We start from the raw sequence: 10,002 nt of genomic DNA on the forward strand, positions 1-10,002 counted from the left end.
ATACAGAGATCCTAGATGCTCTCTATTCTACCCCCTCTCTCTGTCTCTCCCCACCCCCTCTCTTTTCTCTCCACCCCTCTCTCCCACTCCCTCCGTCATTCCATCAGGTCCTCACAAACACAGAAGTTCAGAGGGAAGACAGCTCCCCTACTAGAGAAGGAAAGATACAAAGAAAGAGAGAAACAGTGAGGGGAATAAAAAGAAGAATTGGTATTAACAGTGGAGGAGTTTTGGAGGAGAGGAGAGCGAAGGGAGAGAGTGGTGGTTTTGGTGGGGGGTGGGTGGGTAGCGTTCACGGCTGCTCCGTCTCTCTCTCTCCTCCATCCCTCCGTCTCCGTCGCCGTGGGTTCACAGCTCTCCCTCTCCCTCCCCCCCTCCCTTGCTCCCTACCTCCCCCGCTCGCTGCTGCCGGGAGCCTCCGAGCTGCTGCGGCGGAGGTCGTCTCGGATGGAGTCGCCAAGAGACGTAGGAGGAGAGACGATGGAGCGCGGGGAGCGGGCCGAGCCACTGACCGATCCCGAGCGGGAGATCATCCAGAACACCTGGGTACACGTATACGAGAACTGCGAGGACGTGGGCGTGTCGGTCCTCATAAGGTATGTGGTCAGGTGGGGGGGGGGGGGGTCCTCATAGTGGTGGGGTTGTTGGTCTCCACAGTGATGGGGCTGTTGGTCGCCATTGTGGTGGGGCTGGAGGTCCTCCTCAGGCACATTAAGGGTTGATGGTCCTCATTAAGTACGTGGGGCTTAGAGTCCTCATAGTGTTGCGGCTGGTGGTCCTCATAAGGTACGTGGAGTCCTCTTAAGGTTTGTGTAGCTGGTGGGACCAGATGGGAGGGGGGGGGGGGGGTCCTCAGAGATGGGGTCTACAATTTAAAAAAAGTATGTTCTCATGTACAGCATCTTATCAGTCATAGAAAAGTTTGGGCAAAAAAAGTTGTGAGTGGAGGGTGATTGGGGTTAATTGGGACTAGATTTGACCAACAAAGAGACACAGATTTCCACTGATGTTTACTGCACCTGAGCACGGCTGGATGTGTGGTTTCCATAGATTTGTGCAGATTGGAGGGGGCTCATACATTTCTATGAAATCCCACAGCAGGCTCTAGAAAAGGCAGGGAGATTGAGTCCACACTGCACAGACCACATACACACAGAGACAATTCAGCTCTCATTCACTCACCTCTGTCCTCATTAAAAAGCAATTTCTCAGAAGCCCTCTTCATTCTACGGACTATTTTTGTAAGACACTATAATTGAGGGAGAGCACACGTTTCTGCTTAAATGTCCTCCTGTCTGAGGCAGACATTCCTGTTCTAGCTATTCAGTTGATGCTTTACACCTATTTCACATCTTTTACCTGTCACATCTTCACTCTAGACTTGAAGCACCAGTTTAGCAGGTACCCTTCTGTGGCACCTGGATGACTGCTTATTATTCTTTATTTATTGAATTATAATATTACAAGTTGTCTGTCACTTTGTTTGTATGTCTGTGTTGGTCTTAATGCTGAGGCTCTGCGTCTGAACAAAGAGTCGCTGTGTGACTGAGCTGGGATGCGTTTGACTTTCGTCTCAGTGTTGTCTCAGTGTTGTCCCAGTGTTGTCTCCGTGTTCCACATGGAATACCGAGAGGGCTCGTTAAAACGGACAGCGTGGCGTCGCTAAGGCAGGGATGTGCTCTGATTTTGGGTGGGAGCGACAAGATAGTCCCTTAGGGAAAGCTCTGAGGGCAGAGAGTGTGTAGAGTTGTCTCTTTCTCTCTCTCTCTCCCTGTGTGTGTGTGTGTGTGTGTGTGTGTGTGTGTGTGTGTGTGTGTGTGTGTGTGTGTGTGTGAGTGTGTGAGTGTGTGAGTGTGTGAGTGAGTGAGTGAGTGAGTACATACGTGCATGTGTGTGGCATTCTTATCTGTGGTTAACAGCAACAAGCTTTGGCACTTCACTGTCTCTCTCTCATTCTCCATATCTGTTCCTCTATCTCCCTCACTTTCTTTCTCTCGCTTTCCTCAGTCTCCCTCCCATTCCCTATTCCCTATGTCTCTTTCTTTCTATCTTTCATTTCTCTCTGTCCCTTGACATCAAGATCACAGGCTCTCTTGACATGCCCAGGCTTGAATGCTCTGCTGGGTCTGATGATCCTCCTGAGTGCAAAGCTTCTCATCTGCACCTACAGTACCAGTCAAAGTTTGGACACACCTACTCATTAAAGGGTTTTTCTTTATTTGTATTATTTTCTACATTGTAGAATAATAGTGAAGACATCAAAAATAATAACACATGGAAATAACACACATGGAATCATGTAGTAACCAAAAAAAAATGTTTTATTTGAAGGTAGCCACTTCAAGGTAGCCACCCTTTGCCTTGATGACAACTTTGCACACTCTTGGCATTCTCTCAACCAGCTTCATGAGGTAGTCACCTGGAATGCATTTCAATTAACAGGTGTGCCTTGATAAAAGTTAATTTGTGGAATTTCTTTCCTTCTTAATGCATTTGAGCCAATCAGCTGTGTTGTGACAATGTAGTGGTGGTATACAGAAGATAGCCCTATTTGATAAAAGACCAAGTCCATATTATGGCAAGAACAGCACAAATGAGCAAAGAGAAACAACAGTCAATCATTACTTTAAGACATGAAGGTCAGTCAATGTGTAAAATGTCAAGAACTTTTAAAGTTTCTTCAAGTGCAATCGCAAAAACCATCAAGCGCTATGATGAAACTGGCTCTCATGAGGACCACTACAGGAAAGAAAAACACAGAGTTACCTCTGCTGCAGAGGATAAGTTAATTAGGGTTACCAGCCTCAGAAATTGTAGCCCAAATAAATGCTTCACAGAGTTCAAGTGACAGACACATCTCAACATCAACAGTTCAGAGGAGACTGCGTGAATCAGGCCTTCATGGTGACACTTTCTGTGATTTATTTAGAATTCAAGGCACACTTAAGATACCACAGCATTCTGCAGCAATATGCCATCCCATCTGGTTTGCGCTTAGTGGGACTATCACTTGTTTTTCAACTGGACAATGACCCAACACACCTCCAGGCTGTGTAAGGGCTATTTGACCAAGTAGGAGTGTGATGGAGTGCTGCATCAGATGACCTGGTCTCCACAATCACCCAACCTCAACCAATTGAGATGGTTTGGAATGAGTTGGACCGCAGAGTATGTGGGAACTCCTTCAAGACTTTTGGAAAAGCATTCCAGGTGAAGCTGGTTGAGAGAATGCCAAGCATGTGCAAAGTTGTCATCAAGGCAAAGGGTGCCTACCTTGAAGAATCTCAAATCATGTATACATTTTGATTTGTTGAACACTTTTTTTGGTTAGTACATGATTCCATATGTGTTATTTCATAGTTTGGATGTCTTCACTACTATTCTACAACGTAGAAAATAGTACAAATAAAGAAAAACCCTTGAATGAGTAGGAGTGTCCAGACTTTTGACTGGTACTGTATGTCACACTCCCTAACATCCCTCTGTAACCACTAATTGGCCTGCTCCTATTAACAAGCAGATGGCCCGAGTAAGCAGGTCATCTGTGTGGAATGGATAATGGTCTAATAGCTATCCTGAAAACACGTTGAAGAGTGGATGGATACTGCGTCAAAGCCTTCCACTTTTCGGTTGACTTCCATGGTTCGCCATGTGAACGCGGCGCTATTTGCATTTCTATCCTTTTGCTTGGATGGTCGGAAAGAATAGACAGTGACAATAGCCTGGGCTAATGTCATCATCAATGCGCACAAATGCAATTTCACCAATGAGGAGGCCACCTCCGGCCATTTCGAGTACTGTACAAATGGCAGCTCAATGAAATCGCCAAACATCGAGCAAAAGTATTGGGCTGTGACTGGATGCTTCTGATACTAGCATGATGGATACATCTCCAAAGTGGTCCATCTTAATGACCGAGGAGATGTGACTTGATTTGATTTCACGGAGGTGCTTTGAATGACCATAAAGAAAAACCACCTCTCTGTGTCTAATGCTCGCACAGGTTTGTCAAGGTCGTTTTTCTCAGTACTCCAAGCGTGTTGCCTTCCTGAAAAGAACCCTTCAAGACTAATTAGAACGTGACTAACAAACCACTAATGGTGCTGCTTTGATGACTTCATTGAAATGCAGCGACAGGTTGGGGGAATTCAGTGTGAGAGCATCTTTGACACTCCAGACACTCCACTCTCACTCTCTGGTTCTGGTTGTGTTAGGCGTTCAGGGCAAATGTTTTAACAGTCTTGCATTATAGGGATGTAGAAATATACATGCAGATATAAAAGTGGATATACACCGTTTGTATATTTAACAGTATATTGCCCAGTACTCTTGTACCTATAAAGTGGTCCCTGAAGAGGATTGGCAAGGTATACGAAAAAAAGTCCTTCATTTCTGACTTCTAAGAGAAAAAGTCCTTTCCTCACACAGCTCTAAGGGACTTTCATGTTTATCTGCAAGGAACAACACGCTAGTGTCCCTTGTTGTTTCAAAGACAAAGTGAAGCAGCGACAGCTGGGAGAGCTTGGCTTGGGGACAGCTATGGGCAAGCAGGCGCCTCTTTAGCGTAGCATAGCATAGCATAGCATGTCACAGGATCTGCGGGGATGCAGTGTAGTGTAGTGTAGCGCTGCTGCCAGGGGCCAAACCTAACCAACGCTGAATAACTAAACCCTCGTACCCAGTCAGCCGCACTGGTGTAAAGCAACTACACGAGTCAAATTGGGTCAGGGGTGAAACAAGATGAGAGTGTATGTGTGTGTGTGTGTGTGTTTCAATTATTCATTTGTTTACATATACAGCATGCTGTGCTTTCGCCAGAAAGGGTGAGAGCAGAGTCAAAAATCTAAAAATATCCCCCACATATCTCCCTGTACGAGCAGTGCCCGCTTTGTAAGCTTGTGGAAACTTCATTATAGTCTTGTCGGCAAAAATACACAGCCGCTAATTGAGGTGCCCTGACGTGGTCAGTCTCAGCGGTGGGGACGTAAAAACTGTAGACCTCAATCATAACAGAGCTGGGCGATTCCCATTCTCTCAGCTTACATTTTAGGGTGGTTGGAGAAATGGGCCCTAAATAATAACGTGCAGTTCAAATGAGTCCATAGACGGCACACACATCAGTCATAGTACCCTGTGTGAAGTCAAGTAATCCTCAGAGAGGTGCTCTTCCTTTTGAAGTTCCATTATTTTCCATTCAGGACAAGTGTGTAGTTCTGCAGGATATAGAGTATCTGTGACTAGGGAGGGAAGGACTTGACAAAAGCACTTTAGGACATGCAAGGCTGGTATCTGTCACTTTTGTAGATGACAAAGCAGTCACAGGACATTGAGTTAAAAAAAAATAAATAATAATCTTTCATCGCTGTGTATGGCAGGTATTGTTATGTGGCTCATAATCAATGCCAAAGCATTCAGGCAGAGGAAACCTCCTACGCACAGTCACCGCGGGTGAATTGCTCCGAGAGGAACATCGACTGCCACCCGTCTCGCTCCTCCGGTCCCCAGCAGGACCTGCCTCTAATTACACTCAAAGAAACGTAAATATCTTAATGCTCCTCGCCTCATCAGCACCACTGTACCGCTCCCGCCTGTCAATCACCCCGCGTTGCGTGTTGTTGGCGCCCGGAGCAGATTCTCCAAGGCTCCAAGTAGTTGGGAGAAGTCATGAGAAGCACACTCCACTGGCAGGACGTAAACACTCCACTGGCAGGACGTTAACACTCCACTGGCAGGACGTTAACACTCCACTGGCAGGACGTAAACACTCCACTCGCAGGACGTAAACACTCCACTCGCAGGACGTAAACACTCCACTCGCAGGACGTAAACACTCCACTCGCAGGACGTTAACACTCCACTCGCAGGACGTAAACACTCCACTCGCAGGACGTTAACACTCCACTCGCAGGACGTAAACACTCCACTCGCAGGACGTTAACACTCCACTCGCAGGACGTAAACACTCCACTCGCAGGACGTCAAAGAGACCTGAGTCGTAAGCCCAAGTCGTGACACGTGATAAGTAAACCCAATCACCTAGGTGCAGATGAGGCTATGTTAACGAGGCTGATTACAACTTGAGGCACATTGTGCACTTTGAAAACTTTGGGTAGTTTTCATTAGCTCTAGGTCACACATTACAATGAGCGATAATGTCTCTGGAAATGTTTTATTAACTCGCGTGACTTTATGGCCGCAGGGCGTCCCATTCAATGACCAGATTCAGAAATCTTCACGCTTGAACGCTTCGATCAAATGTTATGAAGCGTACATATTCCCCACTAGTGCCGATTCCAGCCATTTCAGTGACTTTTGCCGAGGGTATTAACTGACATATTATTCATCCTTCATTTGTGCACTGACATCATTCGATTGCCTGTAGGCATGTTGATGTCTTCTGCTTTGCTCTGTGTGGATGATGAGGACATTCAAATAAGAGTGTTATTGTCTTACTAGAATATCATTGTCCTGGAACAACTGAAACCAGCATGGATGATATCCACGTAAGCTGTGCTTGCTTCGTACCACCATGGCTCTGTACAAACTCTAACCCGGTCTCTTTTGTCCCCCAGTTTCTTGGACTTCCCCTGATATTGTTTGATTGCACGGTCGTTCTGTGGGTATTATGAGTACACTAACTTTTACCCAGAGCCATAGATACACCTTGTCACTAGAAGTTCCAGGAAAGTCACAGAGTATGAATGTTATTGCTCTTCTGTCCTCCAGGTTCTTTGTGAACTTCCCATCGGCCAAGCAGTACTTCAGCCAGTTTCAGGACATGGATGACCCAGAGGAGATGGAGCGCAGTGTCCAGCTGAGGCACCACGCCCGCCGGGTGATGAGCGCCATCAACACGGTGGTGGAGAACCTCCACGACCCAGAGAAAGTGTCCTCTGTTCTGGCTCTGGTGGGCAAGGCGCATGCTGTCAAACACAAGGTGGAGCCTATGTACTTTAAGGTGAGGGCGTGGCTTGTTTGTGTTAATGGTCCCCAATGACCCTCTGAAAGGTTTCGAGTGGAGAGGACGGAAGTTGCGTTGCTCTCTGTTTCAAGTTGAGGCCAACTGGAAAGGCTTTGAGGGTGTTTTTTTAGATGAGATTGCTCTCCTCCATTTTAACTCCTCTCTCTTTCTTCATCTACCAATTTTTATTTTTACTTACATCTTACCATCCTCTTCCTCTTACTTTTTTCCTCATTGTCGATCTCACTTCCTCCCTTTCTCCATCTCTCAGATCCTGTGTGGTGTAATGCTGGAGGTGTTCTCGGAGGACTTCCCAGAGTTCTTCACAGCAGAAGTGCAAATGGTGTGGACCAAACTGATGGGGACGGTGTACTGGCATGTGACGGGTGCCTACACAGAGGTTGGCTGGGTGCAGCTCTCCAGCTCGGCAGTGTGAGGGGCGATAGCAGGGGAGTGCAGGGCTGTGACGGTCTGTATGGATCCTGAAGGGGAAGTTTGGTCTCTGTAATGCCCCTGTCCAAGAAAAAATGAAAGGAACAGGGATGGAGGAAGGTGATTTTTAGGGCTGAGACTGTTCATAGAATATCTTGTTGTGTTCAACTTTTGGGGGAGTCGTTCCCCTCTCCCTACTGACTCGTTGTGTGTACTTTACTGTATAGCCCCTGAGGTGTTGTCTGTATAGCTCCTGGGATGTTGTCTGTATAGCGTACAGTAAGTGAGTGTGTGTATTCTCTTATGCCCTCATTCAACACTCATTGTAGTATTGTAAATCTTCAATGTTTTCAAGGGAACTAAGGGCTCCATTTTAGGGAGTTTTGTTGCTCACTGAAAGTATGCCACCTTGGATTCCCAAATACACCCTGTCTCTTTCCATGCCCATCTCATGCACTATACAAACACAACCATCTGCTAACATCTGCTAACACCCTGTCCATACGGCAATTGGCTATTTTAAACAGTTTCAAAGTGATGGGATAGAGCCACTGGCTGACAGACCACTGTTAGAGTATCATCTCCTCTTTATAAGCATGCATGCACGCACGAGCACACACATACAATCACACACATACACTGCTCTGCCAACTTTGACCCCCCGTATGCTAATATTTACAGAGCATTTACTTGGTTTACATTTCCTCATTAAGAAACTGACTCCGGAGGTCTCTGGAAATACAACGTAGCATCAGTATATCTTTTACCTCTGAACCACTGGGGTAAGAAAAAATATTCATATCGACCAAATCTAATATACTAAGCACTCTACAACCCTACCAAGAGGTCTAGACACTTTGGTACAGTTTAAACCATGTTGGGTTGGCATGTACAATACGATGACACAAGTTGGAGCCCTGCTCCCGACTTTTCCCTGAATACACTACAAATGGATTTTGAATGTCACTTTAGATCCAATCTCCTCTGTGTCTCTGATGGTAACTCCTGTGCTCTGGTCCCTCTCGGCTTTGTCATTTACCATTAATGAGGAAGTAATGGGGCTCCGCTCTTCCTCTTCTGGTCATTCATCAAATATCTCCCCTACTCTCTCATCCTTTCTTTCCCCTGGCCAAATTCTGAGAGAAATCATCCCTCTATCTGCTTTGCTACCATGGCTACTTGGGTAATAATATAATATAATTCTACTGCCTTCTCCTTTGTTGTTCCTTTGGAGGCCAGCAGTAATGTTACGAGATGAAGGATATGCAGTAGGCTTACATGGCTGATAAATAACCGCCACAGGAAGTCGAGCTAACACAACATGACAAACTCATTCAGCAAGAGACAAGTGGCTGTAGATGAGAGGAAATGAGGTGGATTACTGTAGAAGTTGTTGTATATAATAAAGTCTCTCTCCCATTACACCTACAGTACGATACACGCACCAGTCTCACACTGTTAGCAAAACATTTGACGTCAGATCTTGAGTACAACCCCGTTAGAGGTCAGGCTCCTCTGTTCCTCCGAGTAGCTCGGGATGGAGGAGTATTTGTGTTAGGCCTGAGTCACCCCGACAGGTTGTTTATTAAACCCTTGTCACCCATAATTCACAAAATGGCTACATAATCTTTTTTCTCCCTTCAGCTATAAGCTCGTACCCTCCATCTGCAGAGTTTTCCTCCCTGACAGTCTCTCGTGAACACACACACACACATACACACACACACACACTTAAGCATATGTAGACATCATATACGACATCTGGGACTTCTTGTTGTGATTTTCTTTTTTTGTCATTCAGTTTTAAAGCTTGGACTTTATATTTTTCTAAATATAGAAAACAAAATGATTATCTGTATATGTATTTGGAATACTGTGTATGACTGAGATTATATACATTTGTTGACTGGGGGAGTGGGAGTGGTTTTGTGCTGTTTTAGCATGTTTGCACAGCCTACTACAGACGTGTACCTTTGCAGACCTGTGGAAATGAACTATCAATGACTGTCAATAAAGTGATAATTACCTACACTTGTTTCAGGGGGGTGACCTGTCTTTTAATGTGTGACCATATACTGTAGGTTGTATGTATTTGAATGTGTCTGGAATATATCTACCAAGAGTGTACAGTTGAAGTCGGAAGTTTACATACACCTTTGCCAAATACATTTAAACTCAGTTTTTCACAATTCCTGACATTTAGGGACGACGTCGTCGATGCACTTATTGATGAAGCCGATGACTGAGGTGGTATACTCCTCAACTGCCATTGGATGAATCCCGGAAAATATTCCAGTCTGTGCTAGCAAAACACTCCTGTAGTGTAGCAGCCGCGCCATCTGACCACTTCCAAGTCACTGGTACTTCCTGTTTTAGTTTTTGCTTGTAAGCAGAAATCAGGAGGATAGAACTATGGTTAGATTTGCCAAATGGAGGGCGGGGGAGAGCTTTGTATGCATCTCTGTGTGTGGAGTAAAGGTGGTCTAGAATTTATTTTTCTCTGGTTGCACATGTGACATGCTGGTAAAAATTTGGTAAACTAATTTAAGTTTGCCTGCATTAAAGTCCCCGGCCACTAGGAGTGCCGCTTCTGGGTGAGCATTTTCTTC

General features: G+C 45.6%; 1 protein-coding gene across 1 annotated transcript; it reads left to right on the top strand.

Moving 5' to 3' along the window:
* On the top strand, positions 1-9,422 carry cygb2 (cytoglobin 2). Its single transcript, XM_021568067.2, has 3 exons — positions 1-596; positions 6,727-6,958; positions 7,233-9,422. The coding sequence occupies exons 1-3, from the start codon at positions 448-450 to the stop codon at positions 7,395-7,397; spliced, it is 546 nt and encodes a 181-aa protein (XP_021423742.2). The 5' UTR covers positions 1-447; the 3' UTR covers positions 7,398-9,422.
* The last annotated feature ends 580 nt before the right edge of the window (positions 9,423-10,002 follow it).

Source organism: Oncorhynchus mykiss, chromosome 17 (assembly GCF_013265735.2).
Source record: "Oncorhynchus mykiss isolate Arlee chromosome 17, USDA_OmykA_1.1, whole genome shotgun sequence".
NCBI classification, from domain to species: Eukaryota; Metazoa; Chordata; class Actinopteri; order Salmoniformes; family Salmonidae; genus Oncorhynchus; species Oncorhynchus mykiss.